Source organism: Chanodichthys erythropterus, chromosome 11 (assembly GCF_024489055.1).
Source record: "Chanodichthys erythropterus isolate Z2021 chromosome 11, ASM2448905v1, whole genome shotgun sequence".
In the NCBI taxonomy this organism is placed as follows: domain Eukaryota; kingdom Metazoa; phylum Chordata; class Actinopteri; order Cypriniformes; family Xenocyprididae; genus Chanodichthys; species Chanodichthys erythropterus.
In genome coordinates this window covers 9,473,454-9,495,096 of record NC_090231.1, presented here as the reverse complement: position 1 = coordinate 9,495,096, position 21,643 = coordinate 9,473,454, and the positions used below count along the sequence as shown (strand labels likewise).

General features: G+C 37.0%; 3 protein-coding genes across 6 annotated transcripts; 1 reads left to right on the top strand and 2 right to left on the bottom strand.

The window, feature by feature from the left end:
* Nucleotides 1-120: 120 nt before the first annotated feature.
* tinf2 (TERF1 (TRF1)-interacting nuclear factor 2) lies at nucleotides 121-7,565 on the bottom strand. Of its 4 annotated transcripts, XM_067400468.1 has the most exons (11): nucleotides 7,294-7,565; nucleotides 6,662-6,864; nucleotides 6,322-6,420; nucleotides 6,059-6,154; nucleotides 3,523-3,633; nucleotides 2,825-2,945; nucleotides 1,890-2,697; nucleotides 1,751-1,806; nucleotides 1,573-1,655; nucleotides 1,199-1,228; nucleotides 121-486 (listed from the first exon to the last, which is right to left on the bottom strand). In XM_067400468.1, the coding sequence occupies exons 1-10, from the start codon at nucleotides 7,325-7,327 to the stop codon at nucleotides 1,217-1,219; spliced, it is 1,623 nt and encodes a 540-aa protein (XP_067256569.1). In that variant the 5' UTR covers nucleotides 7,328-7,565; the 3' UTR covers nucleotides 121-486; nucleotides 1,199-1,216. The 4 variants fall into 4 exon arrangements, 3 of the variants coding, with proteins under 3 accessions (XP_067256569.1, XP_067256568.1, XP_067256567.1); XR_010896396.1 differs by having other exon boundaries at nucleotides 1,199-1,655; XM_067400467.1 differs by having other exon boundaries at nucleotides 121-1,228.
* A 1,559-nt stretch (nucleotides 7,566-9,124) lies between these two features.
* Nucleotides 9,125-14,082, top strand: cideb (cell death inducing DFFA like effector b). Its single transcript, XM_067401480.1, has 5 exons — nucleotides 9,125-9,280; nucleotides 10,228-10,342; nucleotides 10,433-10,582; nucleotides 12,662-12,855; nucleotides 12,999-14,082. The coding sequence occupies exons 1-5, from the start codon at nucleotides 9,255-9,257 to the stop codon at nucleotides 13,138-13,140; spliced, it is 627 nt and encodes a 208-aa protein (XP_067257581.1). The 5' UTR covers nucleotides 9,125-9,254; the 3' UTR covers nucleotides 13,141-14,082.
* Nucleotides 14,083-14,206: 124 nt separating this feature from the next.
* homezb (homeobox and leucine zipper encoding b) lies at nucleotides 14,207-19,810 on the bottom strand. Its single transcript, XM_067401479.1, has 2 exons — nucleotides 19,067-19,810; nucleotides 14,207-16,802 (listed from the first exon to the last, which is right to left on the bottom strand). The coding sequence occupies exons 1-2, from the start codon at nucleotides 19,367-19,369 to the stop codon at nucleotides 14,937-14,939; spliced, it is 2,169 nt and encodes a 722-aa protein (XP_067257580.1). The 5' UTR covers nucleotides 19,370-19,810; the 3' UTR covers nucleotides 14,207-14,936.
* Between the last annotated feature and the right edge of the window lie 1,833 nt (nucleotides 19,811-21,643).

The window sequence follows — 21,643 nt, the reverse complement described above, 5'->3', positions numbered from 1 at the left end:
GCATACAAAGAAACTAGAAATAGAAACGTTCATGACTTAGAATTTTAAGAATGTTTAGAATATTTCCAAGTTTTCTATTATTAATTTCCTTCAAAGAGAACAAAGCAGATCTAGCACTAGACAAAATTCTTTATTGTAATATATTTCTTTACACAACAACAACAACATAATCCTACATGATCAAGATACATAGATTAAAAATAAAATTAGATTTTAATAATAAATGTGCACACTTCCTAAAAAAGCAGGTAGGTTTCTGTGGTTACAAACATAAAACAAAGTAAGGACCATATGTTTCTTGATAAAATATGAGACTTGTACCGTCTATAACAGCAAAAACTGCAGCATTAAAGTATTTAAGCAAGAATTTCTGCATCAATGTCTGCTTCCAGGAGACAATGGGAGGCAAAACACAGGATTCCAGAACTCGCGGAGAGTGGGCACATATGTACCATTCTTTGTTTTGCAATACTGCTGATTGAATACCTAAAAAGAAATTTACAGAAAAAAGGCAAGATCAGATCGAAATAACCACAGTTCAGGCAGAAATTAAACCTAGTCTTAAGTATTCTTAAAGGAATAGTTCACCCAAAAATAAATTCTGTTGTCATTTACTCACCCTCAAGTTGTTCCAAACCTGCTGAAGACAAGAGATATCTTGAAGAATGTTTGTGACAGTCAATGGGGCCCATCAACTGTTCGGTTACAGACATTCTTCAAAATATCATCATTTGTGTTCAGCAGAAGAAAGAAATACGTACAGGTTTGGAACAACTTGAGGTTGAGTAAATGATGACAGAAATTTCATTTTTTGGGTGAACTATAACTTTAAAAGGGCCACTTTGGTTTAAGATAATTCACATATTGTTCAGGAATTAATTAATAGTTCAGGAAACTGCAAATTTGAATTTTTCTTCAATATGCACTATGACATTCAAACAGAACTTTATTTTTAACAGTACATAGGGCCACATACACACTGCAAAAATTTGAGGATGAAAGTGAATGCCCTAAATTTGAACTTGCCATAGTTTCCAATATTATGTTAATAAACGAAGGCATAATATTGTCTGGCAATTGTTCAAATACAAATGTCATGTTTAAGCACGTAAAATTGCAACTTATAAACATCTCTGTATTGCATCGTAGGGCTGGTGGGAGAAACTAAGGTGTACAGACAGATTTAAAAGAGACATACCTCCTTCTCTGTGATTTGCTAACACCACTCCTGGAGAAGAGAGACACACATTGCAGACTCGCTTTCAGAGTCCAAAAGAGTGACTTCACAGCATTAACACTAATTTGCTCAGTTTGGTTTTGTACAACACTACAAGGCTTTAATTGTGATAACCAAACTCCTGTGTGTACAGAACACAAATAAAGCACTCAGAAGTGTGACAACTGTATTTAGCTGCGGTGTGTATGTGGCCACAGGATCCTGCTGTAAGTACTGTACAACACTATTGAGAAGCTCAGGACATTGAATTAAATGACTGAACCTTCACTCTAGTCACTGGTTCTACATAACAAAACATAATTGGCTGTTTGAGTCACGTAGGTGGAGTTACAAACCTTTCTCTTCACATTGTCTATTGTGTCATCATCAGAATCACCTATGATGTCATCTGATGACTTAACTAAGGGAGATGGTGTTTCTACAATAATGATAAAATTAAAAGTTAGACAAAGTTTTTGGAAAAAAAACAAACCCTAAATTAAACATGTATGAAAAATTAAAATTGATAGTTACCTGGAATACCGATTGGAAGACGCACAAGTGGAATACATGGAGAGCATGAAGAAGTTCTTAAAAGAACAAGCAATTTAGACAAGAATGAATTAGACAACATAACATAACATTATATTATTAAATAAATTAGTGTTCTTACAACTGATTGACTGATAAAGTCAGGTGTTTTTCAGGCGTTGAACTCGAATCAATATGTTTCCTTTTCCGCAGCTTAGAGACACCGTTTCCCACTCTTTCTTTTGAAGTAGGCTGGCCTGGAGACATTTTATTTCGCTTCTCAGCAGATGGATGATTCAGGTGGACAGGAAGATCGGCATTGCTGATGTTTAATCTGGGAAGGACGACTCTCAGTTGACGCTTCACACAGGAAATGCGGAGTGCTTCTTCCTGTGACTCGATGGCCTCAAAGTTTCTCTTGGTGGAGCATTTCCTGGTAACATTACCACCTCTTTCTTCATTTATGTTCTTAACTTCAGTCTTTTTGGGTAGTTTGTTTGCCCTCTCATTACTCTCCTCCTCTTTGTTGCTGCCCTGTCCCCCCTCCTCTTCTTCTACTTCACTGCTAGATGACTGACTGATCACTGTGACCAACATATTCCCGACAAAAAAATCCTTTTCTGGATCCTTCTCTAAAATCTGTTTTTTAGAACATAAACTTTGTTTGCTCCTGGTATTTCTGGATATATCCAAAGACGATTTGACTTCTTGTCCTAAACTGGATGCTACTTTCTCATTGTTTTTTTGGAGATCGTCATTGGAAATGGACCCAATCACAGGCGTGACCTGTGTCTGGGCTTCTTTTGCTGTTCTGCGAGTGGCTCTGGCCGGAGTTGTGACTCTGTTGGATGCGGAAGTGGGTTCTGATTGAATAGTCTGCAGCACTCTACCCGAAAGAGGGAGGGAAAGAGAAGTCAGGATCACGTCACCAGTGGATGACAGAAGAGATGCTGAAACAAAGAAAGAACAACAAAAAAAAAAAAGGATGACAACATAGATATTGGGAAGGGAAGTCAGAGTACATCTAAATTCAATCTCGATATGCAATTACTTGTTCATTTCAGCTCCCAGACATACCTGAGGCGAGGTGTCCGATGCATCTTTCGTGCTGCAGCAGAGTCCTGAGGAGTTGGGGCTGCGAGGCAGAGCGCGCACACTCCTCCAGAACAGCAGGGGCACCGCTGAGCCATGAGACTGTCTGAAACAGACAGGACAATACAGAACAGTGAGCAGAAACAAAATATTGGCTCTGACTGGCATCATCAGCACTTGCTGGAGCGTATGACCAAGCTTTAGGGATCTAGTCATATACTTCAAATACTTCAATCAGCCGATTAACTTCTTTACTTTGGCAAATTATTATAAGCAAATACTGTGTAAAGGACCATACTTACAACTTACACTTGAATATCTTTATTAAACAATTAAAACATTACAAAATTTAGCAAAAAAGTTCACATATTAATATTTAGGCAGTGTGTGCAATAAAGTATTTCTTCCTTTCCAAATATTTTAGACATTTTTATTGTACAATTCCTCTCTGAAACAACATAAAGGATTAGAATGTACAATTTTCAAGAAAAAATATATATATATATTCAATCAAAACTCACATCTAATTATTCTTCTTTACTATATGCCATGATGACAGCACTAAAGGTTATTTACGTGGCATGAACAGAGTAGATTAAACTACAATAACAAACAATAAACTCTTACAGCACTGTAAGAAAAAAAAAATGATTTTCTGTCCTGAACTATATTATGAATTATACCTGAGCCAGATCTGGAACAGGTAATAGCTTATCCACTCGGATTATAAACTCCCACATTAGCTTCTCTAAACTGGCCACATAGTTTTCTCCATAGTGAAGATGGAATTCCTCCTGGAGTCAAAAACAAAATGTCAGCGTACATAAATCAGAGGTTGCATTAACTAAAGATTTTCAGGCATTTACCAAATTTTAAAAACATTGATGGATTATTTAAAACTACTAATAGGCATTTGGGAAGCTAATAGAAATAAAAGGAAACAAAAACTATAAATTAAAATCAAGTTTTGAAGTGCCCCTCTTATGCTTTTTTGGATGTTATCTTTTACGTAGTGTGTAAGATAGCCGTTTGTGAATGTAAAAGGTCATAAATGGAGTTATTGCCTGAAACTAGTTGTTAATTGTAATCTCGCTTCCTGCATGAAGTTACAAACAGTACAGTCCAAAAGTTTGGAACCACTAAGATTTTTAATGTTTTTAAAAGAAGTTTCGTCTGCTCACCAAGGCTACATTTATTTAATTAAAAATACAGTAAAAAACAGTAATATTGTGAAATATTATTACAATTTAAAATAACTGTGTACTATTTAAATATATTTGACAAAGTAATTTATTCCTGTGATGCAAAGCTGAATTTTCAGCATCATTGCTCCAGTCTTCAGTGTCACATGATCCTTCAGAAATCATTCTAATATGCTGATTTGCTGCTCAATAAACATTTAATGTGTACAATTGTACAAAATATGTGTACAATATATTTTTTCAGGATTATTTGATGAATAGAAAGTTCAAAAGAACAGTGTTTATCTGAAATCTAATCTTTTGTAACATTATAAATGTCTTTACAGCCACTTTTGATTGATTTAATGCATCCTTGCTGAATAAAAGTATTAATTTCTTTAATTTCTTTTCAAAAAAATAAAAATAAAAATTCTTACTGACCCCAAACTTTTGAACGGTAGTGTATAATGCTACAAAAGCTTTGTATTTCAGATAAATGCTGTTCTTTTGAACTTTCTATTCATCAAGGAATCCTGAAAAAAAAAAGTACACAACTGTTTTCAACATTTGTTTACAAATGTTTATTGAGCAGCAAATCAGCATATTAGAATGATTTCTGAAGGATCATGTGACACTGAAGACTGGAGTAACGATGCTGAAAATTCAGCTTTGCATCACAGGAATAAATTACTTTGTGAAATATATTTAAATAGTACACAGTTATTTTAAATTGTAATAATATTTCACAATATTACAGTTTTTACTGTATTTTTAATTAAATAAATGTAGCCTTGGCGAGCAGATGAAACTTCTTTTAAAAACATTAAAAATCTTAGTGGTTCCAAACTTTTGGACTGTACTGTAGGTTTGTAACAGATTTGCATAATGCCAGTCTATGGTTGGTCATTGGAAATTTCTGTCATTAATTACTCACCCTCATGACGTTCCAAACCCACAAGACCTTCGTTCATCTTTGGAAAACAAATTAAGATATTTTTGATGAAATCCAAAAGAGGTTTCTTATCTCCCATAGAAATCAACGAAATTACCACATTCAAGGTCCAGAGAAGTAGTAAAGACATTGTTAAAATAGTCAACGTGACTGCAGCGGTTAAACCTTAATGTTATGAGCAAAAACAAAAAAATAAGGACTTTATTCAACAATTTTTCCCACTTCCCTCTCAGTCTCCTACACAGTTGGCGCAGTGCAGCGATTCCATGTTTATGTCAGAGCACCGGCTCAGTATTGGCCGACGCTGTTCACGTGAGCACCGTGACGCACGCGTCTGATGCTGACGCGGGAGCTGGCCAATAGAGAGTCGGCGTTTGGACACAAACACGGAAGCTCTGCACTGAGTTCACTGCGTCATCTGCTTAGGAGACTGACAGGGAAGAGGAAAAATAGTTGAATAAAGTCATTATTTTTGTTTTGTTTTTATGCACAAAAAGTATTCTCGTTGGTTCATAACATTAAGGTTCAACTACTGTAGTCATGTTGACTATTTTAATGATGTCTTTACTACTTCTCTGCACTATGAATGTGGTCATTTCATTTCTATGGGAAATAAAAACCTTTCAGATTTCTTAATTTGTGTTCCAAACATGAACGAAGGTCTTGCTGGTTTGGAACAACATGAAGGTGAGTAATTAATGACAGAAATGTCATTTTTTTGTGAACCAACCCTTTAAGGCTAAGGAAGCCTCTGGAGCTGAAATTCAGATGGTAATGGCCGTTTAGTTTCCAACACGCACTGTAAGTGGTCGACCAATCACAGCAGACTGGACCATATGAACAATCAGAGCCGAGTAGGCTCTCGGAAACGAGGGGTTAGGACAGACCAGATCCTTCATGAAACCGTTTCAGAAAAAAGATGTGATGCTGCAATGTATATTATGAGAAAATGAAAGTGACCTTGGATGCATGTGTTGTAGGAGACCTCCAAAACAAAATTAGGAGTCTTTAAAATAGCATAATAGGGGCACTTTAAAGCACTCTCATCAAAAAATATCTGGTGAGTGAGGATTTTTTTTATTTTACCTTGAAGAATTGTTTTCTGGCTGCTGTGTTCTTCAGGAGAGATTGCACCAGGGTTTGGAAGTTGTCTTTAGCTTCCTCCACCTTTTGATCCTTTCTCTGAGGATAAAAGAATGTACAGCGCTTGCTGATGCATCCAACTCTTGTGAATCAACATGCAAGAACAATCATTTGAACTTCTATATGAGCTAGATGGGACAGAATGAAACTAGCAAAATGAGATGAGAAACAGTCAAGGACTGCACCAATGTCTAGGCCAAACTGACCCTTCCGTTGAGATTGGAGGAAACTTGCAGCTTGCGCAGCTCCTCGAGAACATGCTGAGCATCAGGAGGATCAGACTGACGAAGCTCCTCTAAGATCATCTGCAGATTAACAGGGTTAGAAGCAAAGAATTGTCCATTTGCAAACTAAAATAATCTTAGAAAACAAGCATTAATATATAGGACCAAAGGCTACTTCACTGAATCACACTTAGCTTAAATGAATTTGTACATTACTAAGAATGACATAAACGATGAAAGTATATAAAAAAGGGGGAGCTGTTGGTTTCAATTTTGGTTCTTATTTTTTTGGTTTTGTGACAGTACTTTTCAGTAATCTTACCAGTGCCCGCAAACCCATCGTCAGCCTGGCCTGATGTCTGTAATGGAGCAACCCAGGTACAGTCTCACAGAGTGATGTTACGATCTCCTCCAGTTTCCCATAATACACCACTTCCCTCTTCACCATCACCTTCCACATGGCTGCAGACATCAGCCGCAGTGGAGGAGCTATAATCTGTAGAGCTGACAGGGGTAGAGGTGCATCTGTTGAAAAAAAGATCTCAAACAATTAAATCAAGCAAACTGTATCTCTGTATTATTATTAATTACAATGGGTGAGTCGAGACGAAACTTCTTTTAAAAACATTAAAAATCTTAGTGGTTCCAAACTTTTGGACTGTACTGTATATGTATATATATATCTCAATTCACACCTGTCTATATAATGTGTGTGTGTAGTACAGTGCAGTATGTCAACTACCCATACAGAGATTTAATGATTAGTTCTAGATATTCAGCTCTGACATGCACATCTGCATATAACTAGATGTAATTCGTTGACATCAGCTGGAACTAAATGTGAATAGGAAATATCTTGCATCTAATGACAGCAAATGCACTAAAATTTAATAATAAACCCGATTACATTTCTTTTATTAGTAGATTATTACGTGTTACATTACATAGACCCACCTTTATCCATGGAGTTATTTGTTGTTGTTTTCATTGTCTTGATCGTCCTGAAAACAAACAACTCTGATGTTTTGCAAATCGCTAACTTGATTTCTAAAATTACAACAAAAAAAAAAAAAACTTGAAATAGCTCAAACAGTCATCTACAAAGAGTAAAGGACGACTGAACAACGCTTTGATAACGGTAAGGCTTTCTGTTGTATGATCTACATTTAATAAAACAACTGATGATTCATATGGAGATAATGTTGGTCGCAGCAAGAAAATACACTTCACGCGCCAAAATGACGAAATACTGTTTCCGGTGTGAAGTATGCCAAGAAGAGAGTTTAAAACAAACAACAACAACAAAAAAAAAACGTGCGCCCAAATGTTTTTTAGGCAGCCGTGTTTAAATTAATGATATTATAATTATTGAAAATATGCAATACAGTTTTATTTTTAATAAAAGTTATGTCCATGTTTCTTTGCTTTTTTATGTTTTTTTTTATTATTATTATTATGACGTGTAGTTGCGTCTGTTGCTTTGTCTTTCAAAATAAAAGTCTTGCCAGTTCAAGTACTGTGGGTATTAAAATAGATGCTGCCACCACAATGTTAGGAGCACTAGGTTTGTTAAATGACTTTAATTAAATTCATTAAAGGGTTAGTTCACCCAAAAATGAAAATTCTGTCATTTATTATTCACCCTCATGCCGTTGAAATCTGATGGCTCCGTGAGGCCTTCATAGGAAGCAATGACATTTCCTCTCTCAAGATCCATAAAGGTACTAAAAACATATTTAAATCGGTTCATGTGAGTACAGTGGTTCAATATTAATATTATAAAGTGACGAGAATATTTTTGGTGTGCCAGAAAAACAAAATAACAACTTATATAGTGATGGCCGATTTCAAAATACTGCTTCAGGAAGCTTCAGAGCGTTATGAATCAGTGTCGAATCTGCCGTTCGGAGAGCCAAAGTCACGTGATTTCAGGCGTTGTCAGTTTGACACGCGATCCGAATCATGATTCAACACGCTGATTCATAACGCTCCGAAGCTTCCTGAAGCAGTGTTTTGAAATCGGCCATCACTATATAAGTTATTTTGTTTTTTTGGCACACCAAAAATATTCTCGTCACTTTATAATATTAATATTGTACCACTGTACTCACATGAACTGATTTAAATGTTTTTAGTACATTAATGGATCTTGAGAGAGGAAATGTCATTGCTGGCTATGCAGGCCTCACTGAGTCATCGGATTTCAACTAAACTATCTTAATTTGTGTTTTCCGAAGATGAACGAAGGTTTTACGGGTGTGGAACGGCATGAGAGTGAGTAATAAATGACTTTATTTTCATTTTTGTGTGAACTAACCCTTTAACATCCACAGAATAACATAGCCTAGATATTTTACATTCTGGTCATGTTAAAACCTCAGGTTTCAAAAGAGCAGAGTTTAAAACTCTGAAATAAATCCTAATAAAGGAGATAAATAGAATACCTAAAACGTTTATTAACAAAGACAAATCAAATGTTTATGTTTTCTATAAGAGTTGTGAGGTAGACTGTAACAACAGCATTCGTTTATACAGTACAGGGAGTTGTACGTTTCAAAATAACTTTGTAAAGGATAAATGTGCGGAAATTTCAAAGTTCCAGATGTATAGCGCACACAGACAGCATTAAATGTTACAACACTCCCCAGTCTCCCCTGCTTACATCATACACACCTTGGCTCCTAAACAGTAAAATCAAGAGACCTTGCCCAATGACACATGCTATCGGACTAAATCATCCTGCAAAGTCAAAGTCCACTTGGCTAAAATCACAGTACACATTATTCTCAAAAAGATATTGTTCACCAGCTGTGACTCAGTAGCACCAGATTACTTCAAACTGTGAGGCAGAAGGGACTGTAAACAACTGAATTTGAGGTAACAGACAGAGGACCTCGATCACAGAACATACCATAATGGAAACAACGACCTCCCTTTTCAGGTAAGTTTTTATAACATTCATTTGTTGACATTCAGTACTGTTATTTACAACATACCTTCAGAAGTTTGCTTTAAAAAGCTGCTAAATGTACATAGGCCTACATTTGAACAAAGTTGATGGTAAACAGATAAAATACATATTTCCTATTTTAAAAAGTTTTCTCATTGTTTGTCCTTAAGTCTTGAGACATTGGACTTTAACTGTTGGTCTCACATTACATTTGTTTTACTCCATTAACAGCTCTTTAGATAAGAGTATCTGATTACAGCCATGTGCTGTCTCTGCTTGCCCCACTTTTAAAGGAGACATTGATTATTAAAGGAAAAATTCTGCCATTTTTTACACATCCTCATGTTGTTCCCAACCTCTATGGCTTTTTTTGGTTGCTCTTGTCCATATGGGGACTGTTGGTTTTAAAATTAAAGGGATAGTTCAGCTAATTCATACTGGTTTGAAACAACTTCAGGGTATTATAAACATTATTTAAATGATATTTTAGTGATAATCTTCCTTTTAAAGTGAGCTGTAATCAGATCAGTGAGTCAGTTGAACTGGAGAACCAGATTAGTCTGATTTGTCAGCAAATGACTTAGTATAGGCTTTGTGAACTAGATGATTCAATGGTCAAATAAAAAGAACAATTTGGCATCATGTAAATGCCAAGAACAGCTAAGAAGGATGTCCAGATTCTCAGCGAATATCAAATTTCATTCAGTTCCTCACACAAAGCTGTCGTATAGCTTCAGAAGACTACAATCCTTTACACAGAAGAGAGAAAGTCATACTGAGGACGTTGAAATGGAAATAATGGGATTTTTAGTTTCTGGGCAAATTGTTCCTTTTCTTAAATGATTCTTGACAAAAACAACTTTGCCAACCTTTCACTTTCTTGATCTCTTATACTATTCTGTCTTTGACTCCTCATTTCCAATCTCTCATTCTGTCAGGTCAGTGTCTCGGCGGGTTTGGTCGCCCCCTCAGCGTCCGTTCAGAGTGTGTTCCTGGAACAGAGAGGTCAAAAAAGGAATCACTGCAGGAACCCTAGAGGAGCTCAAAGAGAAGGTATGAAAAGAAAACCCCAGTTTTAGTTAAACTGAAGGTTTTGCCATATTTGAACGTGCTGTGGGACATTTACTGTGATTCTTACCTCAGGCAGCTCAGGCTCTCTTTATAACTACTGTGCTGATTTTGGTGTGTGAAGAAGATGGGACAGAGGTTGACTCTGATGAGTTCCTCATAACCCTGCCGGACAACACCATTTTCATGGCCCTGAAACCTGGAGAGATCTGGAAACCTCATCCTGTATGTATGTGTGTTGATGCCAAGCAGAAACAATATTTATTTCATCTGGAATTATTAGTTGCTTTAAGGTGTTTCACCACTAATCTAACTTCACCAACATCAGAAAGGTGGTAATATGCACCACATTTATTCTTATCACACTTCACGCCAAGACGCAAAAAACCCAATGAAATATTTTGTATTAAAGGATTAGTTCACTTTCAAATATAATTTCCTGATAATTTACTCACCCCCATGTCATCCAATATGTTTATGTCTTTCTTTCTTCAGTCGAAAAGAAATGAAGGTTTTTGATGAAAACATTCCAGGATTATTCTCCTTATAGTGGACTTCAATGGACTCCAGATGGTTGAAGGTCAAAATTACAGTTTTAATGCAGCTTCAAAGGGCTTTAAATGATACCAGACGAGGAATAAGGGTCTTATCTAGAGAAACAATTGGTCATTTTTTTTAAAAATGTAAATGTATATGCTTTATAAACACAAATGATCACCTTCCAAGTGCTTCCACCAAAACCGCATTTTTGTATTTTTCATAAAGCCTACGCTGTACTTCCTACGCCTTCCCTATTATATTTACGGAAAAAATGGAACTGGCACTGCGTTTGTTCCGTAAGTTGAATAGGGAAGGCGTAGGACATACAGCGTAAGCTTTTTGAAGAATACAGAAAGTGTGATTTTGGCGGAAGCACTTGAAAGGCGATCATTTGTGTTTATAAAGCATATACATTTAAACATTTTTTCGAAAATGGCCAATTGTTTCGCTAGATAAGACCCTTATTCCTCGTCTGGTATCATTTAAAGGAACACTCCACTTTTTTTGGAAAATAGGCTCATTTTCCAACTCCCCTAGAGTTAAACAGTTGAGTTTTACCGTTTTCGAATCCATTCAGCCGATCTCCGGTTCTGCTGGTACCACTTTTAGCATAGCTTAGCATAGTTCATTGAATCTGATTAGACCGTTAGCATCGCGCTTAAAAATGACCAAAGAGTTTTGATATTTTTCCTATTTAAAACTTGACTCTTCTGTAGTTAAATCGTGTACTAAGACCGACAGAAAATGAAAAGTTGCGATTTTCTAGGCTGATATGGCTAGGAACTATACTCTCATTCCGGCATAATAATCAAGGAACTTTGCTGCCGTATCATGGCTGCAGCAGTGCAATGATATTATGCAGCGCCCGTGAGCCCCTGCTTGCACAGGGAACGTGCCTTGCAACCATGGAGACGTTTGTGAGAGACGCTGCGTAATATCATTGCACTGCTGCAGCCATGGAACGGCAGCAAAGTTCCTTGATTATTACGCCTGAATGAGAGTATAGTTCCTAGCCATATCAGCCTAGAAAATCACAACTTTTCATTTTCTGTCGGTCTTAGTACACGATTTAACTACAGAAGAGTCAAGTTTTAAATAGGAAAAATATCAAAACTCTTTGGTCATTTTTAAGCGCGATGCTAACGGTCTAATCAGATTCAATGAACTATGCTAAGCTATGCTAAAAGTGGTACCGCCAGAACCGGAGATCGGCTGAATGGATTCGAAAACGGTAAAACTCAACTGTTTAACTCTAGGGGAGTTGGAAAATGAGCCTATTTTCAAAAATAGTGGAGTGTTCCTTTAAAGCCCTTTGAAGCTGCACTGAAACTGTAATTTTGACCTTCAACCGTCTGGAGTCCATTGAAGTCCACTATAAGGAGAATAATCCTGGAATGTTTTCATCAAAAACCTTAATTTCTTTTCGACTGAAGAAAGAAAGACATGAACATCTTGGATGACATGGGGGTGAGTAAATTCTCAGGAAAATTTAATTTGAAAGTGAACTAATCCTTTATTAACTAAATTATTAATGACTTTAACTCAATCACTTATCAGTAAATAATTTGTAGGGGTGTAACAATGTTCAAACTGAACCAAAAAAAAAAAAAAACAATACACCACCCACAGTACGCACCACGGTACTCTCATGGCGTACCGAACGCCCCTCGCCCCCTCACTTTACCTTGTCACAAAACAAATTTTGATTAAATAGTTATTTGTATTGTTCAGTATCTTTTTACTAACTTCCTTTATCTCTTCTAGTTACTTCAAAGGGGTGGTAACAAACCAGGTCATAGTAAGCCAAGGACAGGAAAAGACATTGCTCAGATCACCTTTGATCTTTACCGTACGCACCCCAAAGACGTGTTCGGCTCACTGAATGTGAAAGCCACATTTAAAGGGCTTTACTCTGTCAGTGCAGATTTTCAATGCTTGGGACCAAAAAAAGTGCTGAGGTAAGCAGGGTTCCCTTAATACTGCAATACAGATTACAGATTAAAACTTTAAGCATGTTAAGGGTTTGTTTTACTAGTTATTTGCACAAAACCTTTATCAATTAAGCCACTGAATTGTATTCAACCCATTTGTTGTCTCTCAGGGAGGCCCTCAAATTCATGTCCAGTCTCCTGCATGCTGCTGGACACTTGCTGATCACATCTGCTTCTGTAATTCGCCGTATTATCCAAGGGGCAGATCTTCTTCAAGGCCAACAAGTCCAACCTGTCGAGTATTGGGAATAACTGGAGAAAAGACATGAATCTGATATCGCTAAGAATATAACTGAGAGATGTGTTTTTTTGAGACTTTGAGATTTATATGGTTCAATTTAACATTAATGCATTAGGTAACATGAATGAACAACAATTTTACAAAATTAATTAATCTAGATAAATTTTAATTTCTACACTATGGTTCAAAAGTCAGTCAGTGAGATTTTTTAAAAATGTTTTTGATAGAAGTCTCTTATGTAAACCGAAGCTGCATTTATTTGATCAAAATACACCAAAATATTATTATAGAAGTTAAAATAATTTTCTATTTTAATATATTTTCAAAGGTAATTCATTCCTGTGATGCAAAGCATTACTCCAGTCTTCAGTGTCACATGATCCTTCAAAAATCATTCTAATATGCTGAATTGGTGTGCAAGTAACCAAATCAGCATATTATTAATGATGTTGAAAAAAAAGTTTTTGTGGAAATCATGATTAATTTTTTCAGGATTCTTTGATAAATAGCAATTTCAAAGGAACAGCATTTATTTGAAATAGAAATGTTAAATAGTAAAATATGCTAATGCATTAGTACTATATTTATAGTACAGCATTTTTTATAAAAGAATGTTCACCTAGATTAATAAATGCTGTAAAAAAATTGTTTTTCATGGTTAGTTGATACCTAATGCATTAACTAATGTTAATGAACTTTACTGTAAATTGTAAAGTTACCATTAACACTTTGTGGGTTTCATGGACAATTCATGGAAAAAGTTGCTCCAGTTGCTCCTTAGGTTTCTATGAAAACTGCCTTTTAGGAGTGATTTTTTTATTTTTAGTCTAGGACTACTCAGTGTTACTTATTCTGTATGTTTGACCCTCTTTATAAATGTTCATATCACTTTTATCATTCATTATGTATGATAATTTTATCTTCCTCATTTGATTGTCACTTTGGATAGAAGCATCAGCTAAATGAATAAATGTAAAAAATGTAAATGTAAATACAAAACTGTTGTATTAGTGAATGTTTAGTAAATAAACATGTTTTTAAGATCAATTTATTAAGTAAAACCAAATTGGTACAAAAAGCTTCAGCACAAAAAAGACAGTCTCTCTAATCAGGTCACTTAATGCATAGACTAATCAACTTCATAATGATACTACTCAAGATTTTAATTAGTTTTCAAATAATAATAATAGAAAAAAAAAAAGGATCACAAACATTATGATTGGGGGAAAATAAAATTGAGCACATAAATTATGTAGTATTATGTCAGCACAATGTTTCCGTCAAAGAAACACATTTGTGTAGCACGCTGTGGAGTTAAAGACTGCAGTTATGCTAATAACCTTAAATACAATTGACCTTTGTAAAAGCAAACATCTACATATCTAAGCTCGAAGTGCAACTTAAACATGAAAATGGCAATACACATGCATTCGCTCGGTTGAGTCACACTGAGAACCACAATCATTAGACCTCTGATAAAACAAGCTACAAAACAAAATACATTGTACTAGAATTCAGTGCCTTGCCATACACAATTTTTTGTTTACTTTAAAGTACATATTCTAATACTAAATATTTTTGATTCAAGTAAGATGCTTAGGTTTGGAGATACATATTGCATAACAATGTTGTGAGAGAGGTTCTACAAGGCCCTGGTCATAGCATTAAATTGGGATGGAAATATCCAGATAGGTTAAAGGAAAAAAAAAAAAGTATTTGTGTAACATCTTTGGCAGTGATGTGGAATTCAGTTTCCACCTATCTGCACAGCTACAAATGCCACGGCAAGCTGACTCCGCTTCCGAGGTCAGAGTTCACCCTCAGGCAAAACTGGGGTACCTCCCCTCAAAAGTTCGTTCCATGTTGCCGCTTCGCCCCCTCCACCTCCATTGATTACCGTAGAATCGCCCAAACTCACCCCAGAGCCCATGTTCTCAAACGCGACTCTTCCCCGCGAATACTTCCCGCCCCTTTTCTGTTGTTGCATTATGACGGCGATGATGCGTTCCCTCTCCTGTGAGGTCATCCAGCGCATCTGATTGTGTTTGACGTGGTAACGCGTGTCTCCGTACCACTGGATGATCTCTGTCCTTGTCAGGCCTGTCTTCTGCTGGAGAATCAAGTAGTCGTCGCTTGTGGGCCACTGGCAGCGAAGGAAGCTTTGCCGCAAAATTTCCAACTGTTCCCTCGTCTTCTTACGAAGTCTCACGTTTGGTTCTACCCGGCCGCGGAGGAATGACGGAGATGGAGAAGGAGATGGGGAGATATCCGCAGAGTATTGTTGAACGGAAGCGTTGCTGTCATCAAACTCTCCTTCGTCGCTTACTTCCTCCTTGGTCTCATTTGATTGGTTGAGTGGTTCCTCATCATCACCCACATCCACATCAACCTCAAACCCCGCCTCTGCGTCGTCAGCCTCATCGTTGTCATAAAAATCAGCGCTAGGTAGAACGTCGTTCTCCAGCTCGTTCTGAGGGTTCTGTTGCGCCAGCTGCAATGAGCGATTGCGCCCCGCGAGCTTGGCTAGCCAAGCCCGGCCATTCTTGCGAAGCTGGTAGCGGCTGTCAGCAAACCATTTGCGGATTTCACGGCGATTAAGTCCAGTCATTTTCTGGAGCCGCTGAACCTCGCCGTCAGATGGCCAAGACTTCTGTACAAAACTGCGGCGCAGGGCCATCAGCTGCGCTTTCGATTTTTTCCCTGGCAAGCAGTGTAGAGACTGTGAAAGCTCTGGGAGCTCAGGGTATGGCACTGCAGCCGGTTGATCGTTCATAATCACGTACGATGAACGTCCATAGGTATTGAGCAGCTGGACTCCAGTATTCTGAGGCGGTAAGTTTCTACTGTCATTCTGGAAATGGGGATTGACTTGAGGAACTTGGGATGCAGGTCCAAGACCGTTTTTGTACACGACATTGGAACTGACCAACTGCTGTACACCGTTATTGGATTGGGAAGCATTATTCTGGCTGAAATGCAAGCGGGTTTGGTCACTGATGATATGTTGAGGAACAGTACGGCTGGGTTTAGGCGTGTGGTCTCTCTGATCTACATGGGCATCTGCCGTAGGTGGCGGTATAAAATCCTGTTGCGTTTCATCACGTCCTAAACAATCCTCATCTTCATTGATTTCCACACACTCCTCAGCTTCCATTCTTTTCTGAATTCGCCACAGCTTGCGTCGCGTTTCTTGAATGTCGTCATCAGCCCAGCTAATTCCGTAGCGCACCCGTTGCATCATGAACCATGCTTTAACTCTGTCCGGCGGTAATGCACACTTTCGAGCCAGAGCACTTGCCTCCTGTGACGTGGGGTATGGGAACTCATTAAAGGCTTCCACGAGTTCCGACACGGAATCCAGCTCGTGGACCTGCTCCGAGCGCACCCAGATAAGCTTTAACCCCTCGGATACCAATGGAAGACAGACTAGGTTAGCCTGGTTGTGTGTTGATGTGCCAGAGGAGACTGTTTGCCTCTTTTGGCAAGACTCCTTAGTCCCTGAAGAGCAGGGTGACTTCTCCTGAGGTAATTCGGCGGATGAGCTCTGCGTTTCTTCAGGAGCAGGTGAGACATCCATCTCTTCCTGTTCTTTTGCCTCCACGGAGGATGAGGTCTCATTTGAGTCTTCGGGAGTCTGAAGTGAAGTAGATTCAGATCCCTCAGTGGTGACTGGCTGAAAAGAGTGAGATCAAGAAATGTGAATACAAAATGCTCGAGGTGAGAATTCTCTTATTGAGAACCTAAAAGTTAAAATGCCACAAAAGGTCTTCTGTCATTTCCTTTCGCAGCAATTAAAATCACAATGGAATCATAATTGGGTCATTCCATGTAGGGGTGTAACGATACGTCGTTATATAGAGATAACGCTATATTAAAATGCAAAAATTTGGATAGTTGCTGTAAACTATATGACTCGCGACAGAGTTAGTTTTATCCAAGACTAAGTTTACTGTATTTGTAAAGTATAATTCACCCAACAATGTAAATTCTGTTATTAAGTACTCACCCTCATGTCGTTTCAAACCTATACAATTTTTGTTGATCTTTCAAACACAAATTATGAATATTTAAATAAAATTTCTTTCATTAAAGGATTACTTCACTTTCAAATAAAATTTTCCTGATAATTTACTCACCCCCATGTCATCCAAGATGTTCACGTCTTTCTTTCATCAGTCGAAAAGAAATTAATGTTTTTGATGAAAACATTCCAGGATTATTCTCTTAAAGTGGACTTCAATGGCCTCCAAATGGTTGAAGGTCAAAATTACAGTTTCAGTGCAGCTTCAAATGGCTACCAGACGAGGAATAAGGGTCTTACCTAGAGAAACGATCTGCCATTTTCGGGAAAAATAGTATATTCTTATATATAGTTGTATTATTTATAAAAGAATAGTATTTATTAGGGCTGGATATTGACAATTTTCACGATTCAATTTCGATTACTATTTACATGCTTTCAGTTTGAGTACGATTTCAATTCGATATTGATTATTTTGGATGTAGTATTTCAGTTACAGTATTTTCTAGAGGAAAAAAATCAACTAATGCTGTAAACTACACATGGGAGTCAGTTGGTATTACTATAATAATATTGAAGGTTAAATTAACTTATTTATATACAAACACTTAAATTACACTGTTTTTATTATAAATAAAGTTTAGAATTACATAATCATATTTCTACTCCAATTTGCTTTTTTGAAATAAACATTTAAATCGTGGCTGTCATAACTGATTTATTCAAAAATGCATTAAATATTGAAGAACATTAAATGAATATGTAATGGTGCATAGCTATATTTATCAATGTTGCTTTCTAGAGTACACTTTTCTAGCTGACTAATGAGTTTATGGTCACTGAATATGTTTTTCTGAGGTAAATGTGACGTTACATGCTGTTTTATTGATGTCTTTCCGAGGTTGAAACACTGATTGAGCAATTACACAAGACAGGATACGGATTTCGGTAAGTTGTACTGTATATTTTAACATACCTTCAGATGTTTAGTCATGTTTATTTCGCTAGGATAAGTTCACATGCGGTCCGTGCTGCCGCTTCTCTTTAACTGAGGCGCTAAAGCGATTTGTCACGTCACATTAAACAGTGCCGAAACGGTATTTATATTTTGACTCTCATAATAAGATGGACGTCATTTGAAGTTGAGTTTCGTAAAATCGGTTTGTAAAAATGAGATTCTATTAAAATCGAGAAATCGATATTTTTTACCCAGCCCTAGTATTGACAAAGTTCAGAGGCTGTCATATATGTGACTTAACTTACTTTGTTGTGTATTTTCAATATGAAAAATAACTTTTATATTGATGGATTAATTGCATTTTGAAAAAACAAAAACGTGTCATGGATTTATTGTATTGGGGGGGGGGGGGGGGTTATTTTATTATAAACCTTTAAAAATCAAAATGTAGATTTGAATTTTTAATGTTTTTATAACCAAAAGATGGTATGTGAAAGTTTGAAACAGAAAATAGTGGTTTTCATCTTGCCACTTTCTTGGTAAATACCTTTTTACTCAAATTAATCAAAATGGAGTTATAGCGTTTTGGAGAACCAAACTCTTCATAATTTGAAGAATGTGAGAAACTGAACAGTTCTGGGACACTATTCCATAGTATTTTTTTTCTCCTACTATGGAAGTCAATGGTGCCCCAAAGCAGCCTGGTTACAAACTTTCTTCAAAATATCTTCCTTTGTGTTCAGCAGAACAAAGAAATTTATACAGATTTGGAACAACTTGGGGGTGAGTAAATGACAGAATTTTCATTTTTGGGTGAACTATCCCTTTAAGAGCTCCGATATTAACCCAGAAATTATTTACACTTAAACTCCATTCACAGAATCTCTAGTGGTGCACACAACCAACTAAAACTCGTGCACATCATTAAATACTGACATGAACACAAAACTTAACTTACTTTATCCTTGACAAAGCTCTTTCCCAGGTCACCATCGAAGCAGGGTGTCTCCACGCCGCCGCCGCGCTCCTCTAGCGCTTCACATCGCTCGCTCCTTACCGAGTCGGAAAGGCTGGTAACAGGGTGAGCGGCGTGCAGGTGCTGACTGAGACATTTAACATCTTGCGCTTTATAACCACAAATCCGACACTCGTAAGCATCCTTAACCGTCTCCCCAGCATCTCCTCCGGGCTTTTCCGCCGAGTCTGGTGGTGAAGAGTGCGTACTTGCGCTCTCGAGCTGCGGAGCTGAGCACTGCTCCATGGGAACCTATGCACGACCTAGCCAAGGCGCAATTCATACAAGCGAACACTGAGGCCAGACAGCTAAATTTCTCCCACAACAAAGTCAGTGCGCAATACCCTAGAGGATGCAACAAGTTTCATTTGAATAAAATAACTATATACTGAGTCAACATGCAAGAGTTGAATGCTGAATCCGAATTTATGGCCACACTGGTCTGAGTATGGAACAAAGGCAGGCTAGCCAGCGAGCTAACACAAGTGCTTGTCGTGTTGGCTTCACACAGATGCATAAAAAAGTAAAAAAATAGCCAGCTCAGATGCAAACTGGTTTATTTATTGTTTTTCTTTCTTTCATTAGATGTAGTTAGTTAAGAAATAAGGCAACTAAAAGAGCCATTCCGAGCTAATCGCACTCGCCTCTGAGTCGCACAGTTGTCCAGAAAGCTGTCACAGGTTTGGTTTGTCGCATCCTCCGAATGTGAAGCCAGAGCGGCTTCAAAATAAAAGTTCACTGACAGATTCAAGAAGCTTTATTGAGATGGTAAAATAGCGTTACAATCCCAAAAACATTAGTAACAGTACATATACACACGCATTTTCACGCATACACACACAATTTAAATAATAATAATAAAAGTCAAAATAGGAACAGGTTATGAATCATAAGACAAAGCCTGTCCTCATTTAGAAACACTGTTAACAAATACATTTTAACACGTTTTCTTTAGGATTGGATGTTAGTCTAGCATTTATAATTTGCTTAATATAAAAACACAAGAACATAATCTCTGTGTGTGTGTCAGTGTGATTGTAGATGAGTATTTGACATTAAAGGTGCAGTATGTAGGATTTCTCTCCGCTAGAGGTCGCTAGAGGCCTATTCAAAATAAAGATGATGCCAAGTTTGAGTGCAGAATCTTGGGACATGTGGTCTTCACCTCAATGGACAGTGCAAAAGAATAGGGATTGGACTCGGGAAGAAATCATGTTCATGGATGTGATTATTAACGTTACTGTAGTATGAAGCAGAGCAGGAGCGAGTGTTGTGGGAGCTGAACGAGGAGCTGGAGCGATTGTTTAACACACACCTCACAAGCAGCGGGACTTTTATTATGCCACAGTCACGGTGACACTTCCGCTTTTCCGGTCATGAGTATGAGGTAACGCAGCTCTGTTTATCATATTAGATACATTTGAGAGTGTTGAAAATGATGTTATAACGTTACTCTGTGCGTTCACTCGGCGGCTGCTGTGAAACACTGTTACACACTGCAGTAAGATAGATCGATTTTAAAATGTCATATTTAATGCTTGATGGCTTGTATTGATAAATGGCATGCAATTAATTTAAGTTTAAATTAATTAAAACGTATTGTATAATGGAGAAAATTCTGTATTACTGTTACTAAAAATAAAGCTGCATCTGATTATGCTATGTTAGCTCACAAAATAGTGTTTTTCTCTTAGGCGTAAAGCATGGTACTCGCAAAAAATCAAGAAAATCTGATTTAAACAATAAGACTAAACGTGTTGAGCTATATAACAATAATTAGTTTTCTGTCTATAAATATATCAAAACAGTTGTTCACTTATCTATTAAAATATGTAATATATTAAAGCGTCTTTGGTGTTTCCATGGTTTCTACAAAATAAAACCAGAAACCGAGGGTAACGCAGGTATGAAGCAATTGACAGGCGACTCCTCACACGTCCCAGAGCCTTGGTTAAAATTGCAATTTTCTCACGATTTATAAATAGCTGCAAACATTTGGGATATTGTAAGTACTCAAGTGAACAAAATATATAACACTGGCCTAGTGGTTTTGGGATATTTTACTTCAAAATTCTTACCTATTGCACCTTTAAATACTTGTGAGAAGTTATAAAATAAATACATATATGTACAATTCTTTCTATTTTCTATTCAGAAAATTGACCTGCTTTATTATGAAATACACATGCATTTTGATCTATTAAATGGGGATTTTTTTTTTTCATTAAATTTCACTGGTATGTCTGAATCTATAAATAATCAACTATCTTACATAAGAAATTATAGGATCATTTAGTATTGATAGTGATTCAGTCTTACAGTTTGCTTCTAATCAGCCGTGAGAGGCTTTCAATTTATTGGAAACATAAATGCTCTCAACTTGATCTTGATAAGCACTTGAACAAACATTTTCAAACATAAATCGTGTGTCATTCAGTTTGTACTGGTTTAGCATGTACTTCAAAGTACAACAATAATGATTATCGCTGAGAACTTGATAAGTTGATAATAAAGACTTTT

Coding starts and splice junctions, on each gene's coding strand:
- cideb (XM_067401480.1), top strand. CDS start 9,255: ATGGAAACAACGACCTCCCTTTTCAG. Junction 9,281..10,227: donor ACAACGACCTCCCTTTTCAG/GTAAGTTTTTAT, acceptor TCATTCTGTCAG/GTCAGTGTCTCGGCGGGTTT. Junction 10,343..10,432: donor TAGAGGAGCTCAAAGAGAAG/GTATGAAAAGAA, acceptor TTCTTACCTCAG/GCAGCTCAGGCTCTCTTTAT.
- tinf2 (XM_067400466.1), bottom strand. CDS start 7,327: ATGAAAACAACAACAAATAACTCCATGGATAAAG. Junction 1,807..1,889: donor ACTTTATCAGTCAATCAGTT/GTAAGAACACTA, acceptor TGTTCTTTTAAG/AACTTCTTCATGCTCTCCAT. Junction 1,656..1,750: donor TCTTCCAATCGGTATTCCAG/GTAACTATCAAT, acceptor TCATTATTGTAG/AAACACCATCTCCCTTAGTT.
- homezb (XM_067401479.1), bottom strand. CDS start 19,369: ATGGAGCAGTGCTCAGCTCCGCAGCTCGAGAGCGCAAGTACGCACTCT. Junction 16,803..19,066: donor AGAGCTTTGTCAAGGATAAA/GTAAGTTAAGTT, acceptor CACTCTTTTCAG/CCAGTCACCACTGAGGGATC.